The 18,863-nt window shown below is 42.2% G+C and overlaps 1 protein-coding gene across 2 annotated transcripts; it reads right to left on the bottom strand.

The window, feature by feature from the left end:
* Positions 1 to 1,275: 1,275 nt before the first annotated feature.
* p4ha1b (prolyl 4-hydroxylase, alpha polypeptide I b) lies at positions 1,276 to 17,350 on the bottom strand. Of its 2 annotated transcripts, none has more exons than XM_072690585.1 (15): positions 17,232 to 17,350; positions 13,556 to 13,632; positions 12,870 to 12,966; positions 12,504 to 12,655; positions 12,126 to 12,263; positions 11,767 to 12,006; positions 10,942 to 11,156; positions 10,106 to 10,282; positions 9,558 to 9,628; positions 6,212 to 6,311; positions 5,885 to 5,938; positions 4,991 to 5,056; positions 4,383 to 4,451; positions 3,772 to 3,868; positions 1,276 to 2,985 (listed from the first exon to the last, which is right to left on the bottom strand). In XM_072690585.1, the coding sequence occupies exons 2-15, from the start codon at positions 13,629 to 13,631 to the stop codon at positions 2,915 to 2,917; spliced, it is 1,623 nt and encodes a 540-aa protein (XP_072546686.1). In that variant the 5' UTR covers position 13,632; positions 17,232 to 17,350; the 3' UTR covers positions 1,276 to 2,914. The 2 variants fall into 2 exon arrangements, with proteins under 2 accessions (XP_072546686.1, XP_072546687.1); XM_072690586.1 differs by lacking the exon at positions 9,558 to 9,628 and adding an exon at positions 8,945 to 9,015.
* Positions 17,351 to 18,863: the final 1,513 nt, after the last annotated feature.

Below are 18,863 nucleotides of genomic sequence, written 5' to 3'. Positions count from 1 at the left end.
ATGTTAGAGTAGAAGATGGAGAAGGTGAAGAGGTTGGAACAGCTGCAAAAGCTGGAGAAATGTGAGAATTTGGGTGCTCCAGATGGTCCTGTTCTATTCTAGGCAGTGTGTCCACAGTCTTTTCAACAGTCTGTAGAGTTTGTAGAAATCTCCAGACATCAGAGGAGTACAAGACGCTAAAACGCTGGAGAAGTTTGAGAATATGGAGAAGCTAAAAGGTTGGAGAAGTTTGAGAATATGGAAAAGCTAAAAAGCTGGAGAAGCTAAAATACGGGGGACGTTTGAGAATATGGAGAAGCTAAAAAGCTGGAGACGTTTGAAAATTTAGAGAAGCTAAAAAGCTGGAGACGTTTGAGAATTTGGAGAAGCTAAAAAGCTGGAGACGTTTGAGAATTTGGAGAAGCTAAAAAGCTGGAAACGTTTGAGAATATGGAGAAGCTAAAAAGCTGGAGACGTTTGAAAATATGGAGAAGCTAAAAAGCTGGAGACGTTTGAAAATATGGAGAAGTTTAAAAGCTGGAAACGTTTGAGAATTTGGAGAAGCTAAAAAGCTGGAGACATTTAAGAATATGGAGAAGCTAAAAAGCTGGAGAAGTTTGGAGAACATTTGGAGAAACTAAAAGAGCACTTGGCTGCTCTATTCCTGTTCTATTGGTCAGTGTTTCTATAGAAGGCAAGAATACAAACTGTGTGTGTTCTCATTTAAGCACCTGTTTACTAAGAAGAAGGGGTGTCCTCAAACTTATGGACATATCATGTAAGGCTACCAAGTGGAAGTGAAGCAATAATGGCAGGAAGCATACAGTAGAGGGCGCTCTCATCATTCAGTGGACCAAAAGCTTTTAGCCTTACACTCCTAAAAATGAAGGTACTTCAGGAAAAGGTTCTTCACACATCTCTATTACATACACGGTTCTTTAGTGTTGGACACAGATGGAATTCGGCCTCCGCCTTTAACCCATCCGTGCAGCGAACATGTGGAGCAGAGAGGGTGAAGGGCCTTGCTCAAGGGCCTGACAGTGGCAGCTTGCCGAGCCCGGGCATCGAATCCACAACCCTGCCATCAACAGCCCGGTGCTCTAACCGCTGAGCCACCGCTGCTGGAACCAACAGGGGTTTTAGGGCCAAGGGCGTCTCTCAAAGGACCATTTGATGCACCTTCCTTTTTGAGGAGTGTAGGACACAAATAACAAGTACAAGAGCTCTGCAGTCTGCTCTGTACTCAAGCTGAAGAAAACAGGCAGACGAGAGGGAGATCAAGCAGACGAGAGGGAGTGAATGGCACAGTATTTTTTTATTTCCGTAGAAAACATTGCACGTTCAAAAACATATTTCCATACACACAAAAGCTCACAAAAAAGGTTAAGATAAATAAAAAATATGCATTTGGCCCCAGAACTCAGAAGCTCTTAGGCGTTCTACTTTGGTCATCTCAGGAGTGTTCGTTTGGGAAAGTTCAGGAAGACTTCGGCAGCGCTTGGTCTTCAGCTAAAACCCTTATTTATTTCCAGGCAGTCGTAGTTGCTCCGTCTCCTCTCCTCTGAGCTTGGTCTGGAGTGCTTGGGTGTTTCAGTGGTTATAGACCTGAAGAGGTTCCAACTAACACGGTCATGCTTGTGGCCTGGCGGCATTTTCTCGGCTCTAACTAACCAAAGTGCAAATAATCACCTATTAAGCGAAAGTTCAGCAAAAAATCAAATGTACAGCATTCCCTCACCTCCCTAACCCAAACACGGCCATTACAAAAGACATGTGGTGCCTTTAGTATCTGCACTGATGAGCTCCCAGGCTGATGAGGAGCTGTGTCTTTCAAACAGACGTTGTCGGACCTAAATCTCGTATCTCCAAAGCAGTAACTTTACAGGAGGAGCAAAATACCTTCTTAACTTTCAATGAAAGTTAATGCAAAGACGTTTTAATTGAGGTCATTTCGGACCATTTCTGATGAAACTCTGAGACAAGGTAATTGAACTACAGCCAATTCTAGATTATGGGAAGTATGGGAGAAACTGGAAAAGCTTAAAAAAAAAAGTCAGGAATTTAAATAATTCAGAGAAAGCTGGAGATGACAGAGAAGAACCAATAGATCACATAGAGAAGGAGTCTGGAGGAGCTTGAAATGGTAACTTTAGAGACATTTGGGATGTTTGGAGTAGATAGAGATGTTGGGAGATGCTAAAAATGCTGGAGAAGAATCGTTAAATCATGTAAAGGAGAAATTGGAGAAGGATTCAGAGAAGTTTAAGACACAGATGCTGACAATGCTAGAGAAAAACCATTAGATCGTCTAGAAAAGTTGGAGAGATCTGAGAAGCTGGAGAAGGTAAAGGAAATTCTGGGACGTTTGGAGTAGTTAGAGATATTGGAGATGCTAGAAATGCTAAAGAAGAACCATTAGATCATCTAGAGAAGCTGTGCTAGACAGTCGTGCTGGACAAGAACCGTTAAATCATGTAAAGAAGAAGTTGGAGAAGTCTGCTCTCTAGTAGGAACCCTCATCCTCACTACTTCACATTCCAGGGTTTGTGTGTGTCTGTGGTGTAATGAGTAGTGCTGATGAAAAATGGAGACACCAGGTTTTGCTCCGACAGCACTGTCACATGGTTTCCGACATGGTATTCCAGAACATTTGATTTTTTGACAAAGAATCACTTTTCCGTCTTTTGACTGGGCTGCCACACCTTCACGGTCAGTCAGGGGACCAGAGAAAGAAGTCCATCCAAGAACCTCACACCGCACCAGGTCCAGTGGAGATTGGTGGAGATGGAGAAAGTGGGGGAAGACTGTCAATTCAATGTCCACAAATGCCGAGCTAACCGGCACCTCGGGGCTTTGATGGAAGAAGGGATGAGAGAGGAGGAATGGAGGAGGTGGAGGTGGTGAAGAAGGAGGAGGAGGAAACGGTTTCCGTTCATCATTCTGTCTCGCTGAGGCCGCAGGGTCTCCGGAACTCCTGACCCCGTTCGTGGATCCATTTGTTTGATACTGGAGGGGAAAAAAAGGCAGAGCGAGAGTGTGAACCAAACCCTGGAAGCCAGTTGGTATAAGAGTTGGTGCCCAGAAAAACCTCCAAAACATCTTAATGGAAGAATAGTTTGGTCTGAAAATATGCCCTAGTCCCTTTTCCAGCCCATTGACAAAGAATCCCCCTAGGGATCACCTGACGCCTCCAAGCTTCCTCCAAAAAGCTTCAACTTCTAATCCCTAACTAATGCAACACCACTAGACAGCATTCTACCGACTCTGTGAGAATTAAGGCCAATTATTGGATTCTCTTTAATTCCTGGCAATGGATAGCTGACACAGCTCTGGGGATCACACCTACAGTCATCCAATGATAAGGTCAGCACTTAGACAGTTAGGCCACTCTGGAGCTTGCCTCCTGGTAATGCAACAATCTGCCATCTGTGACCCAGAGAGTCCCAGAGAGGAGAACTGGCCTGGGTGGGTAGGATGACCCTCCCACTTCACCCCATCACATAGCATGACGCTAGCCGGTGCGCACGACTGTTAGCTGCTAACAACGCTGGCGTTTAGGGTTCTCCGCCAAGCTTTGTGTTATTTGACTTTTGACTTGGAGGAAGCACAAGCTAGCCTTCACGCTTTCGGCACTTGTAGTGTTGTAGTGCGATATGGGGAGTCCTAGAAGAGGAGTACCAGGGTCTGATATATCAAAAACTGGTCAAGTAGGACCAGGATAAGTGGACTACAGTGCCATTCCACACTACTGTCAGTTGTGATGCATGTCCAGAGGCAGTAGAACACACTTACCCCACTTGTTGCCCACAAGTACCGGGCAGGCTGCGTGCCTTGTGCTGTAGTCGCCCTCCCCACTGGCAAACAAGTTATACCAGAATACTGCCGTGCCCTGCAAATGAACACACACATTTTAAATATGTACACACACACACACACACACACAACACGTAGAAAGAAGACAAACTACTTCAACATATAGACCGATCAGCCTTAACATTAACACCATATGCCTAAAACTGAGTAGGCCCCCCTTGTGCCGCCATAACAGATCTGACCATTTAAGACCAGGACTCCACCAGACTCCTGAAAGTGTCCTGCTGTGGCATCTGGCACCAAGACTAACATTAGCAGCAGATCTTTAGAGTCCTGTAAGTTCTAAGGGTGGGGCCTCCATGGACCGCATCAGTGAACCCTGTCCGTCCCCGGCCACCCCAGGAGACCTACCTGGTGTTTTGGAAATGTTCCGACCCAGATGTCTAGAACATCGCAGTATCTTCAAAGGTTCTTTTCAAAGTGTCTCGGATTTTTGTCCTTGCCCATTTTTTACCTGCTTCAAAACATACCTGGTACTAATGTTATGGCTGATCGGTGTAGTGGGACTTTCTTAGGGAGTAGCCTCCTACCTTTTTTGGCCACACTGCAGCTCCAACATCGGGGAACACTGTGGCGCCACCTGCTGACACGTCGCTCATCTGCAGTGTCCAGGGTTGAAAGGAAAAGGTAGGAACAGTTCAAAGGCCCGGTTAGGAACAGTTCAAAGGAACAGTTCGGAACAGCTCAAAGGCCCGGTTTAAAGGGACCATTTTAGAGTACGATTAGGAGCAGTTAAAAAGGAACAGTTAGGAACAGCCAAAGGAACAGTCATCAGCTTAAATATACAGTTCTTTCGACATGCTAATAAAATTATATATGAAGTGTCGATCTCTATATACGAGGCTACAATGCAACCCAAGATACCCAAATCAGTTAACCCCTTAACCCTCCAAGGATTATTACACACTGAGGTGTATTACTCAGTAACTACAGGGACTTCTGTACAAATCGGAGGGGCTTTTCTCTAGGAATAGAAGTGTGCAATGACACTTTCATCCCGCCGACGGTCCATAGACTGTTTAGTGAGTGTTAAACCAAAGCCGCCTCCAGTTCGTGATGACAGACGTCAGAGGAGATGAGAGGAGGAATGAAAGAATGAAGATGGACAGATGGGGAACAGATGTGTGAAATAACTCACATAGAAGAGCCAGGTGGCAATTCTGTTTCCTGTGCCCAACTCTTTAAATGCGTCCGGCTCATCTTTCTGTGCACACACACACACAGGAGCAATCCATCATAAACACACACACACACACACACACACACACACACACACACAAATGCACACAGTAAGAATAAAACTGAAAATACACAAAAGACTTCACACAGTTAAAAGTTCATATCATCAATGTGAATCGGACAGCTGTTCTTTACATTGTGTCAGAATTTCACGATGAATTGACCAATAGAAATGCGCCAAATTGACTTGGATTATAATCTCTTTACACTGAACTTTACACTGATCGGTGTACCTCTAATTAAAAGTTTAGAATAATTTTTTTTCTCCTGCTCTAAAGGAGGTTCTGGCTCGACACCGACGATATACACAAGTTATCTGGCCATCCCGGATTCCAAGATCCCTGTACAAGCGGCCAGCGGCTGGTGCAGTTAGGATGCCAGGATAGCGATGCTAATGCCACGAAAGCAATGTTAACGCCATGGCAGTGAGGCTACCACAGCGGCAATGATGCAATGCTGGGCGTTAGCATCCTTTAGACAATAATGGCATAGTAAATCTGTCACATGATTTTTTTTCTATTATGGTCAATTCTGAAAAAAATGTGTCTAAAATGAATTTATTCAACTTCACAGTTTTAAGTTTAAGTAGAACTTAAAACATTTACAGCAATAAATATATATATATTTCATAATATAATATATTATATTATATTATATTATATTTCTGTTACTCCTTTTAATTCATATTCTTACTAAATGTTCATCTAGTAACTGCAGTTATATTAACAGCACATTTCTTCAATATAATAACATGCATAATGTCAGCTAACGGGTGTCAGATGTGGACACTCACCCTGCCGAAGTCAAAATGAGGCTCATACTGTCCACCAACTCCATAGTTTGCAACCTGCAAAGATATAAACCCCTCTTCAGCATGTGTTTAACACATTCAGGCCTAAGAACAGGACCAGGGTGATGGTGAGGTTTAGGTTATGGGTGGAGATTAAGGCCTATGTAGCAGCTATTTAGCTGAATGCAACTGAAGGTAAATCACTATGTAAATTTAATGTAAACAATTCAAATAAATATCATTACGGCCAAGATTTAAGTTTAGAAGTATGTAAATATCTTATTCTCGAAGCATCTGATTGGTTGACGATGTCAGTGCTCCGCCCCTCACCTGCAGCTCCTCTGCTGTGTCCATTTCCAGGCCTGTGAGGTCCTCGATGCGCTGGTTTATCCGTTCAATGACTGGGTGCTCATCAGCTGTTAGCCAAGCACTGGAGGAAAGGGGAGGAGCAAATACCGTTACAGCAGTGATTGACGCCAACCTTAACAGGCATGCAAATGAACTTCTTTCTGACAGACTTTTTCACACTGGTTTGTGTTTCTAAATCCGTAATGTAGGAATTCTCAGAAATCCTGAATCACTTCCTATGCAGGGAAGAACTACATGTCCAAAAGTTTGTAGACATCTGCTCTTCTAATGTTTCTTATGAAATCAAGGGTATGTATAGGAACTTTGCCCCCCTTTACTGCAGAAACCACCTCGAGGAAGGCTTTACACTAGATGTTGGAAAATTGCTGTGAGGTCCTGATGATTAGGTCCCAGAGCTTCAGAGAATGCAGTTCCACTGCTCCTCAGCTGGTTGGGGGGGGTTGGCGGCTTTGTATCCCTCAAGCTGAATAGATGCACCTTAAAGTACCTGAACTGACTAATGAGAAGTTTTGGACATGTTGTGGAGATAATAACACTCCTGGAAGATCAGCACTGTATAAATTTGCTATTCTTTGATTGTATCAGGAGGATTTACCAAAAACCAATGTAATGAAAGTCTGATTGCTGTTAGGTTTTGGATGTGTGTGAATGGGAGGTTAAATGTGAAGCAGTTGAGGTTAGAAATGAGAGGAAAGAGAAAATGGAAAGTATATATATGTTAAAAAGAAATACAAAAAAAAAACAAAAAAACATATATATATATATATATATATATATATATATAACAATTATTATTAAACACTACAATATTTGTATGATGATGTTTGGTGCTCAGAAAACATTATGTATTATTTGGTTACATTATATATTATATAATACATTATATACTTACATAATATTAAATGTATTAACATTTATTAAATTTAAATATATATTAGATTAGCTTATAAAATATTTGGATGCCCCTGCTCTAATAACATGTATTAGAGTATATACATATATATATGTATTAGAGTATATACACACACACATACATACATACATTCATACATTCATATATATATAACTAATATTTGTAAGCAGAAGTTTGGATACCCCTGCTAAAATATCATTCTGTATTACTTGGCTACATTGCATATTTACATATATATTTTTGTTGTTGTTTTTGTTTTGTATTTTTGTTTATAAATGTATATACATTTTTTAGGTGAAAATTAAATAAAAATATATATAATTACTTTATTTGCGTTTTTGGAGAACACTTTATTTATTTGCTACATTTAAAGGTTTTTGGGACTTTTGTTTTTGGTATTTTTAGAATTAGTTGTTTATTTATTAATGTAATTAAATTAATGAATTCATAAAAATATATATACTAGCATTTGTTTTGCTGCCAATTTGCACCAATTTGACCACTGGAGGCTAAGCTAAGATGCTATCTAAAGGCCGATTATGAAGCTGGAATCTCAGCTATGTCATAGGTGAGAGGTCAAGTCTGCCGTGCCGAGAGACGCATTTTTATTGGGCGCGTTCCTGAACTTTATATCTCCAGTCGACCAATCAGATCAGGCTGCTGGCCTTGAGGGTTGCTGGAGGATTACAGAAACGCTGTTCTCTGTCTCTGGTCTCCCTCCCTCGCCCTGGTTCACTCTCTCTCTCACTCTCTCTCTCTCACTCTCTCTGCAATTCTCTCTCGCTCGGCCCTCTGAAGTCTACGTGCAGTCTTTAAGCATGCGCCAGCTCACGTAGGCCAAATCTGCACAGAAAGGCTACAGAAGAAACCAAGTTGGAGGAAACATGGTGAACACAACCCCACCCAGGTTTCCCATATCCAAACACTCCACACACACAGTCACACACACATAATGACCAGGGTGAGTTAAACCACTGTAGTGTGGGCGGTGTGTGTGAGTGCCTGGACCTTCTATGTATATCTTTATTAAAGGTTATTTTCGTACGTAGACTCAAACGGCTGCTTATGCACGGAGTTCCAGAGCGTGTGTGTGTGTGTGTGTCTGTGAATTTGAGAGTGCCTGTATGTTGGAGACAATGATATACGATCATTTGGACGTTACTGGAGGCTACTTAGAGGGTCCGAGAACTGAGACGAAGAACAGACGAGCACAGGAGGAGCCTTAAAGAATCTGCTCTCCCCAAACCATCAGGTCTTAAAGGAGACATTTTTTTGGGTTGGTCAAAAACTACAAAACCCATGATGCATTGCAGCAGCAGCAGCAGCAGGACTTGAAGCAATAACAGCGTTAATGAAAGTGTAATACATGGATTAATAATACATGGTGCATTTTAAAGAATGTGAAGGTGAGCAGCATCGTAGATGGCCTTAGCTGCACTGTCCAACTTTTTTTTTTTATTGAATCATTATAATAATAATGTAAGTAATTATAATTTTTTAATAATATTAATCATTGTTATTGTTATTTGAAGCACTTTATATACACAGTCTTACACAAAATGATGGCCGCCCCTAGGCTGTCGATACACTTTGTTAATTTCTGTTAAAATAAGTAATGAAAAATTTGAATTAAATTTAAAAAATATATATATTTTTAATTTGTTAAATTAAGCAAATAAACAGTAATTCTGCTTAGCTAGTGAAAGAGGAGACTGCTGTGAAGATTATAAACTGCAGGCAGAGTCTAACCTCACAGCTTTGGCCATGTTTGACCCCCTTACCTCTTGGAGACTCTGTACTGAGCGGTGGTGAGTTTTCCCGTAATAGGGTCATGCACTGTGGCGCGCCTTAGCTATACCCAGGGAGAAAGAGAGACAGAGGCAGAGAGCGGGGAAGAGATAGGCAGAAAATAAACAGTAGACACAGACGGGGGGACGGGGGGGAAGAGGACAAAACAGACAGAGAAGAGAGAAGGTCAGTAGGGGTAATAATGCTAAATGGTGACTACAGGCTGAACAGGGACGAAGCTATAGCTCAGACCATCTCCTCTACAGGGAGATCATTCAGGGGGGTAATTAATAAACTTCAGCCGTCCCTGTTCCACCACAGTCGAAGCATGTTAAACCTGCTGAAGGACAAAGCAGAGAACCTGGGGTTCTTCACTTCTTCCTTCAATATCCGGGTAAAACTGCCAAGCAGTCAGGGCCCTCAACTCCTCAGCAAGACCACCTCTTCTCTCAGAAGTGTACCTCGAGTACTTTACTGGAACACATCTCATTACACCTCATCGTCACTCTGTTGGATATACAGGTCTCTGCTGAGGAGTTTCGTGGCCCCGGTGTGAATTTCAGCAACGAGGAGACGGCTGCACCAGCTCCAGTTCTGCGGACTTACCTTTTGCTGATCCTGTAGGGGGCGGTCTCGAGCACACCTGTGATGGGGTTAGATATGGTGGCCCTCCGCAGCTAAGGAGCCAGAAAGTGGTTAACACTCTGCACCGTTCGCCACTCACGGGCTACATTATGTCAAATACACTATTTGGACAAAAGTATTGGGACACCTGCTAATTCATTTCTTTATTCAAAATCAAGGGTATTAAAAACAGCTGATCCAGCTTTTGTTGGAGTAACTGTCTCTACTGTTCAGAGAAGAAGGGTTTTTGCTAGATTCAGGAGGGGAATTGCTGTGAGGATTTGATTGCACTTAGCAACAAGAGGGTTAGCGAGGTCAGGATGTTGGATGATCACCACCCCGCCTCATCCTCCCTCCCAAAGGTACTGGATGGAGCACCATCATCATTCTACAGAACATAATTCTTCCACTGCTCCACAGCTGAATGCTGGGGGGCTTTATACCCCTCTAGCCTCCTCCATCAATCACAAGGGGCTCAAAAATCAGAGAAACTCACGATGGCCTGAAGAGCGTCAGAGAGCGTAACTCACCCGTGGCTTGGCGAGCTCTTTAACCTTGCTGATCTCGTAGTCGGAGATGATGTTGTGGTAGCGGACAATGTGGGGGCGATCCCACTCGTCCTCCTCCTTCACGGGAGCCAACACCAAACTAGGGGTGCGCCCATTGTCCTGGTAACGGCAGAACAGGCGGCTCCACCTGCGAGGGGTCTGCAGGAAGAGAAAGGATAGCATATGACCAGAGAATGAATAAGCTCTTCAAAAACACAGTGCATATACTATTTTGACAGAAGTATTGGGACACCTGCTCATTCACTGTTTCTTCCAAAATTAAGGGTATTAAAAAGAGTTGATTCCACTTTTGTTACTTGAGTAACTGTTTTTACTGTCCAGGGGAGAAGGCTTTCTGTTAGATTTAGCTTAAGCATTGCTGTAAGGATTTGATTGCATTCAGTGACAAGAGCGTTATTTGTGAGGTCAGGATGCTGGATGATTTATCACCACCCCACCTCATCATTCCTAACTTACCCTAAAAGTGATGGATGGCGCACCATAATCCATCATTCTAGGAAAACAGTTCTTACACTGCTCCACAGCTCAATGCTTTCTATAGCCCACGCCTGGCATTAGGCAGCATAGTGCCAGTAGGTTCATGATGTTTATCTGCTCCAGAGAGTCCTATTCTATTGGCAGTACTTCTCTACAGGGACACTGGCTAACATCGCACTAAGTGATCCAGGGATCCACCCAGAAGGAGGCCAGTTATGGACGGCTGGGGCATCACCGGGAATTGAGCCAACAATCTCCCGAATCCCGAATGTCCATCTCTAGAAAGGACACGAGAAGAACAGAGTTCTTAAGATCCTCACCATTTTGACTCCCTCTCCTCGGCACAGCTGTTCGTATCTCTTCCTCTCGGGCAGCAGGTCTTTGGAGCGCTTCATCTGGACGTCTCGCTTGTCCACGTGTTTTGTCTTTCCCTCTTCCTGAGCCTTTTTTCCTTCTTCCTCCTCAGCTTTCCTCAGCTTCTCCAGCTGGAACTCGAAATACTTCAGATTCCCGTTGGCCCGCTGATGAGTGGGATCTGACCACCACACACACACACAGATACAATTTCAACAAGGTGCACAGTGTACAATCTTAAAAATAAAGGTTCCAAAGAGAACCATCAGCCGAAGGTTCTTTAGACCTTTATAAGGTTCTTCACACTCACTACTCTATTAAAAACATGGTTCTTTATGGAGCCAAAATGTGCTTCTCCTGTGTCATCGCTCACTTTATGAGCTCCACCGACCTTCTCTACCACCTTCATCATTCCTCAGTCTGTTTCTGACCACAGATTATTTGGGTGGTGGACCATTCTTAGACTGGTCACACTGACCAGGTACTGTTACTGGTAGTGTGTGTGGCACTGGTATGAGGGGTATCAGTCACAGTGGTATCACTGCTAGGCTGAGAGTGAGTCCACCACCCCAATACCATCTAGCCTAGAGCAGCTCTGTGGTCAGAAACCGACCATTATAAAGACAGAACAGGGAAGGCCCAACGCAGCAGAAGAGCTACAGTGTCTACCTCTACACCAGCACGGTGGAGCAGCAGGGTCAGGGGTTTCCAATAAAGTGGCCAGATTATCGATAGGTTTAGGCTTCCCCTGTAAATCCTCACATGATTCAACACACGAGCCGCTCTCTTACCCAGTTTGAGCATCCTCTTGGTCAGCTCCAGTGCCCGGTCGATCTCTCCCTGCTGGTAGATTGCGTAACTGAGGTAGTCCATGATGGTCACCTTGTCTATGGGGGACTCCTCGCCCTCGTCCAGCTGTTTCAGAGCCTGAGCCATCCACAACTCGGTGTGGTAATAGTCCACATCAGAGTAGGCGATCTTGCCCAGCTCAAAACAGTCTTCCACCGTCATGGGGCTCTTGTGGACGACACCTGAGCAGGGACAGCAGCAGCATCAACACAGATGACCCTCAGATTACAGATACAACAGTGCTTTCCTCAAAGCTTTCCTCAAAGCTCACACACACACGTATGCCCTTCAATACACTCACCAGGAAGATCTCCAACGGAGATGGCATTGGACGACAGCTGGTACGTGTCCTGCAGTCTCAGCAATGCCTTAGCGGCTCCTGTCTGGTCCTCGTCTGTGGGGAAGTACTGCCTCTGCACCGTCAGATTAGAGATAAAGCCTGCAGACAGACAAAAGGGATGGTTTAGAATATTGTAATATTGTGTATATATATGTATATATGTTTATATATTTATTATGTGGGGACTGGTGGGGCTATTCTTTGGTCATAGAAGTTAGCAATAACACTTCCGGCCCACCGGCGGACCATATGCTGTTTAAGGGGTCAAACATTCATGGTTCTGTAGTGAAAGCACAGGTCCTACATGGTCAACACAAACAAACACGCAAAGCCACTGACCATCAGTGGTATCCTTGAGCACCAGGCTCTCCAGGTCGGCCCACTCGGAGTTGAGTCGCTTCATCAGTTTGAAAGCGTTGACCGGGTGCCCCAGGAAGCCCTCGGGATCCTGCACTGCCGTCGAGGTCAGAGAGTCCAACTTCTCCGCCCACCTGAGACAGACACACACACCGCGTGAGAGGCAGTATCTAACGTCAGGGTGGGTCCTTTAACTATTTTTGCTATTTGAAAATCTGCATTTATAAAGCAAAAATATTCCAATATTAAAATTCTTTATTCTGTTATTAACTAGATGTATTGAAGCTTTAATTTTTGGCAAATGATGACCACCTGACTTACAGAACAGAAGTGTGTGTGTGTACGTACTGTTTAACCTGCTGCAGTTTGTTCTCCTCCGCTCTGATGTAATCTTTCAGTGATATCACCAGGTCCTTCTCTGTGTACAGCAGGTCAGTCATCTGGCCTGAGGGTCGCAAGAAGGTCAGAAGTTCAATAGTTATATAATCTACTACTTCACATAATTTATTATTATTATTATTATACTTTTTCGTAACAGTAAGGGTTTCCTCCTCCTTGCACAGCTCCCAGGAAATCTTACATGTGTGCTCTCTTTCTGAGGCTTTGAGGCACTTCCTTGATTCCTTCCTCCTTCTAATTTTAACAGTGTACTTTGATATCATCTGTGGCGAGAGCTACCTGTAGATCCTGTGGTGACGTTCTTTACCCAGGATGGCAAACATGGCCTGACCTGGCCTTGTTGGTCAGTTATTTAAAATGTTCTCCACTTGTAAATGGAGATGATTTCTAATAGTTCTGAGATCTTTTTAAGCCCCTTCTCAGACTCCTCTGCATCTCCAACCTTCTTTCTGAAGGCCTCAGAGAGCTCTTTGGATCTGGCCATGGTGATCTTCTTCACCCCTCACTTCAACCATCAAGAGCAGACCAGACTACAGGCTCCTCCAGAATGTTCTCATACCGCCTTGGAGGCTCTGTGCGATGGGGAGTGTCCTAGCTAGGGGGCTAGGGGGAACAGGAAGCAGGGACAAACTCACCGATGGAGGTAAAGAAGTCAACGTGAGCGTGAAGACTTTGGAGGAACAGACCCAGGACCACCAAGCACAGCGCCATTCTGGGGGACAGAGAAAGACACCGTCAGCTCGGTCAGTCCATAAATGTCCAGTTAAGCGTCTAAACCAGTTCTGTACAACAGTGTTTTAATGCATCCCTCCAAATTACACAAACAGATTCTGTCTAGTCACACACACACACACACACACACACACATACCAACACACATACACATAGACCACTACTTGCCATGTCTGGCACCCAAATAGGCATCTGCAGAGCAAAGCTACTGCCCAAGTCATGTATTTATCTGTGTGTGTGTGTGTGTGTGTGTGTGGTGGGGTCAGGTGTTTGCTAGGATGCATACGTGTGTGTAAATTTGCCAGTACAGTAAAATGCGTGTGTGTGTGTGTGTTTGGCTGAACAAACACAGATGTGTGTGTATGTGTGTGTGGGGCCTGACACTAGGCTGTATAAACACAATACCACCTCTACAACCCCAGAGGCAATGTGGGGGAGGAGAGAAGGAATGCTTTAGCAAATGTGCTAATAACACTCACACCCACCCACACACACTCACACACACACACACACACTCACACACACACACACACACACAGTGTGCTGGAGGGGTCACCCCGAATCTGTTCACCATCTGCGTTTGCGGGAAACAGAAGCTAATTTTAGTTTTTTCTACAGTTTTTACAACAGTTTTTACATCTCGGTCCATCTATGAGGTCAGTGCAGGAACGGCGGCTTCGATGCGTCCAAACGCTGCTGACCACAGGGCGCCCCGGACAACCAGCGCTCGGCTAGCTATGTGGATTAGCTCACATGTTTGTTCGCTAGCTCAGAGGTCACGATTCAGCTTGATTGAGTTGATTCAGCTTGATTTGATTCAGCGCATCAAGAAATCTCACATTCCGCCACGATTTGATTCTTTTGATATGATTCAGTATCAGGATTCAGTATCAGGATTCTAGTAGTTAGTGTTCTCCTGCAAGCGTGTTGAGCTCGAGTGATTTTGCTTTAATTGACAATTCAAAAAGAAGTGACCTCCATGCTAATGCTAAGCTTGCTAGCATGCTAGCTTTGAACCTCTCCGCTCTGGTAACATCAAGTGAAAAGAGGAGTCCTACCTAGTGGGCGGGAAAAAAGGGGACAATAAATGGGCCTAGGTTAGTCACGTTTATGTTGGGAATTTGAAATAACGACATTTTTGGAAAAAAATGAGCCTAGCTTAGCTACGTTTAGGGTGGGAATTGAGATTGTGGGCGGATTTGGGGTCAGAATTGGGAATAACGACATTTCTAGGGAAAAAATGGGCCTAGTTGTTTTGTGCATTGTTTATATTAATTAGCTTAGCTACGTTTATGGTGGGAATTGGGAGTGGATAAGGTGGGAATTGCAGTGGGAATTGGGGATGGAATTGGGAATAACAACAATTCTGGGAAAAAAATGAGCCTAGTTATTTTGTGCATTGTTTATCACAACACATAAATCTGTTTAACACTAGAAGAACAAAGTGCTTCTTCCTCCAAACTTCCTTTCATGTGTGTTTCACTGGCCCACTCTTCCACAAGCTAACAGAGTCTCTGACTGACGGAACATAGCTGCGGGCTGCTTTCCCGCAAAGAGACGCTCCTCTGTCACTCCAGGCTTAATAATACTAGGGTTACGCAAATACCTCTGTCTGTCAGTGCGGGTATGTAAAGGAAAAGTTCTGCAAATGTAGTCGAGGAGCCACATAAACTGTATGTAGTTAGTTTGCTTCCATAGTTTTACAGGATAATGTAAATAACAAGTAACGAGAGCTCCACCAATCAGCACTGAGCAAACTTTACTCTCACTTCAGAAGAAGAAGGGCTTAATGTTTATTATTACTATTAAAATGTATTTACCATTTAATAAAACTGCTGCACCATTTAAGGTGGAACAGAAAGTTAAATTCTTATTTAACTTATTTTAAACTTAAATACTCCACCAATCAGCACTGTGCAAACTTCACTCTCGCTCCAGACGGAGAGGGGCTTATAAAAATATTTTATTATTATGTAATATTTATTCTTGAGGGGTTATTTTGCTGGTTCTACTGGAGAATTTAGTTGTTGTTTTTTTAGACGCTCTTAATAAAAAACGTGGTGTTTTGATATGACATCATTAAAATGATAAAACCACATAAAATCAAAGTAGCAATTGTGTGTATATCTTACCTCCCCATGTTCATTATTTATTAATTATGAATTAATTAGACATTCTCAAATAATTCTCAAATCATTTATAATATCTATCCCAATTTTAATTACTAAATAATTCATAGTAAATATTAGACATTTCATAGTATATACTCAAGAGACACTAAATAATTATTAGTATTTATTGTATTAGTATTAAAAAAATACAGCATTTAGTTGCTGAATAATTCATAGTAAATGCTAAAGAAATAATTGCACAGTAGATTCTGAATAACTAACAGTACATACTTAATTAATTAATTACTTTTACTGAATTATTTACTCAATAATTAGGCCTAATTGTAGTTACTGAATAATTAATACTTTTTAATGAAATTGATTTAGTATTAAGTATTAATAAAGTAAGTATTAATTAACTGACCAACAGTCCAGCTGACATGTCTGTTATTTCTCACTGCAGCACACTTTCCACATGATAACCCTAAAACCACACATGTGGGACGTGAGAAGCTGCAGCTGTCCAGCTGTGCGCTCGTGAGGATGTGAGGCTCCGGCATGGAGGCAGAGGACGTCCCGCTCACTGCCACGTGTTACCCTAACCCCCCCCACACCTCTCTCGCCCCCTCACCTCCCCCCTCACACACACAAACCGGGCGTGGGGGGAGTTCCCTCACCTGCAAAAGCATTCAAAGCATAGTAGACCGTTCTGTTAATCTCTGTAGTACCTGGACTTTCCTGATCTTTCCTTGAGCATCTAGTTCCTAAACTTTGCCGGTTCGGCTTTACTCCTGCTGACCCCAGGCGTTCTCCAGTTATACAGTGGTAACTATAATAAACCAAAATGACCCCACTATATAGAGAGAAATTGGTGGTCATAAGAAAGGGGAAACAGAGGACTTCTTTTAGAGTAGAGTTTTTTTTAAATAAAATGAGCCACATAAATACACCCAAAGCAGGCAGGTCAAGAGGTCATAGCCCCAGTATGACTGCCATAGATGCCCACCAGTCTGATGGTGGTGATTATAAGAGATAAATAATAAAGTGCTTAATGAGAGTATTTAATTTTTTAAATGTTAGATAGAGCTGACAATGCTTCAGAATGCAGTTAAAAATAATATGGCAGTTTACATTATTAAAATGATCAACTTTAAACTTTGTTTTTTGTGGCATGTTGGAACTTTCCGTTCCACCTTAAATGGTGCAGCAGTTGCATTCGGGCGCCCAAGGCGCCCGAATGCAACTGCTGCACCATTTAAGGTGGAACGGAAAGTTCTGAAAAGCATCAGCGAATGAGAGGCAAAATTCAGCAAAATTATTATTTTACTTATTTTAAATGTAAATATGCATAAACCCTAAATCCCAAAACGTCTCCACAATCTTCTAAAAAAAAAACCCTGACTATAATCTAACAGCACCAAAACATCCACACCGCCTCGTCTCCGTTACGCTGCAAAGGAGCCCTCACCTTCACTGCTGTCAGTCGGAACCCCTGAGAATCCACGTCCAGACCTGGAGCTTCGGCGAACTTTCTGATGGACCCTGCGTGGCTTTGCAGCATTTATCTGCTGGGGGAACTTCTTCCGCTCCTCGGCTCCCAAAGCCCGCTCCAGGGTTGCCAGATTGGAGGGGATGAATCCCGTTAAATCACGGCTCTACGGCTCAACACTACTTGCGAATCATTTTACTGATTCACTTTCGAATGAATTTTGATTCATTTGATTCACTAACACGGGTCACTAACAACGGCTTTAACGAGTTAATTTGCTAATAATTGGCAACCTGCTTATAATCAGTGTTGTAATAATATTGTTATTGTTATTTTTTATTAAATATACAATAATAACTTATTTTACTAACTTAAAATACTATGATATTCACCAAATTAGAGTTTGAACCCTTAATTAATTATTTATGGCGTATTTTATTAGCGTCATGTATTATTATTGAACCTTTCGTGAATATAATATCATTTTTTAAATCAAATATACAATAATAACTTATTTTACTAATTTAAAATACTAGTATATTCACCAAATTAGAGTTTGAATCCTTAATTAATTATTTATGGCGTATTTTATTAGCGTCGTGCATTTATTATTGAATTTTTGTGAATATAATATCATAATTTTTTTATTAAATATACAATAATAACTTATTTTACTAATTTAAAATACTAGGGTATTCACCGAATTCTAGTTTAATGTTTTTATTAATTATTTATGACGTATTTTATTAGCGTCATGTATTATTATTGAATCTTTCGTGAATATATCATATTGTTTTTATTAAATATACAATAATAACTTATTTTACTTACTTTAAATACTAGGATATTCACGCAATTCTAGTTAAAAATCCTAACTAATTATTTATGGCGTATTTTATTAGCGTCATGTATTTATTATTACATTTTTCGTGAACAAAATATCATATAATAAATAATACACTATAAGCTGATGTGCTGATGTGCCACATTATCTGCCTTGTCTCCATTTTTTAAATATGATGGATTCCAGTTATTAAATTGCTCACTAATATTAAACAACTTGGTCGGTCGTTTTATTGTTTGACATGAGTATTTAGATGTAATGATTCAGGGACTTTACTATTACTTTCAACTGTTTATTAAATATTACAAATAAATACAGCTACCTTTCCACTCTGAGCTGGAATTATACACCATTCAAAGCACAGGGGAGGCTTCAGGCCCACTCTGGCAACCCAGACCCGGCCGTGATACGTGCAGAGCCTCACACACACACTCAATTCAGAACCGAGTGCGCTTAAACTGCGCATGCGCCGTGTGTTAGACTTGTGCTAGACTAAATCCAGACCTCGTAGTAAACTAATACACAAATAAAGTCGGATTAACTCAAAGGTCATGACCTCTTATTTGGCATCTTTTATGATTTACTTCTTTGATTTACTGGTTTTCATCTTTATTTTATCTCCATACTTTGCCTTCAGTGCCACAGGCCTGAATATCCACAGCCAATACACACCAATCAGCCATAACATTAGCACCACTGCCAGCTAAAAGTGAACATCATTGATCATCTGGCTCCAGGTCTTGCGGGGTGTCCCGTTATGCAGTGGT

The sequence above is a fragment of the Salminus brasiliensis genome, chromosome 10, assembly GCF_030463535.1.
Source record: "Salminus brasiliensis chromosome 10, fSalBra1.hap2, whole genome shotgun sequence".
Classification (NCBI taxonomy): domain Eukaryota; kingdom Metazoa; phylum Chordata; class Actinopteri; order Characiformes; family Bryconidae; genus Salminus; species Salminus brasiliensis.
The sequence above is the reverse complement of the archived record's forward strand: the minus strand, read 5'-3'. Positions and strand labels throughout refer to the sequence as shown.

What these genes read in the sequence shown, in the direction of transcription:
- p4ha1b (XM_072690585.1), bottom strand. Translation starts at nt 13,631, where the DNA reads ATGGCGCTGTGCTTGGTGGTCCTGGGTCTGTTCCTCCAAAGTCTTCAC. An exon ending in GCTCAAGGATACCACTGATG is followed by an intron (nt 12,264 to 12,503) that starts GTCAGTGGCTTT and finishes GTCTGTCTGCAG; the next exon opens with GCTTTATCTCTAATCTGACG. An exon ending in ACACAGCAGAGGAGCTGCAG is followed by an intron (nt 5,939 to 6,211) that starts GTGAGGGGCGGA and finishes ATATCTTTGCAG; the next exon opens with GTTGCAAACTATGGAGTTGG.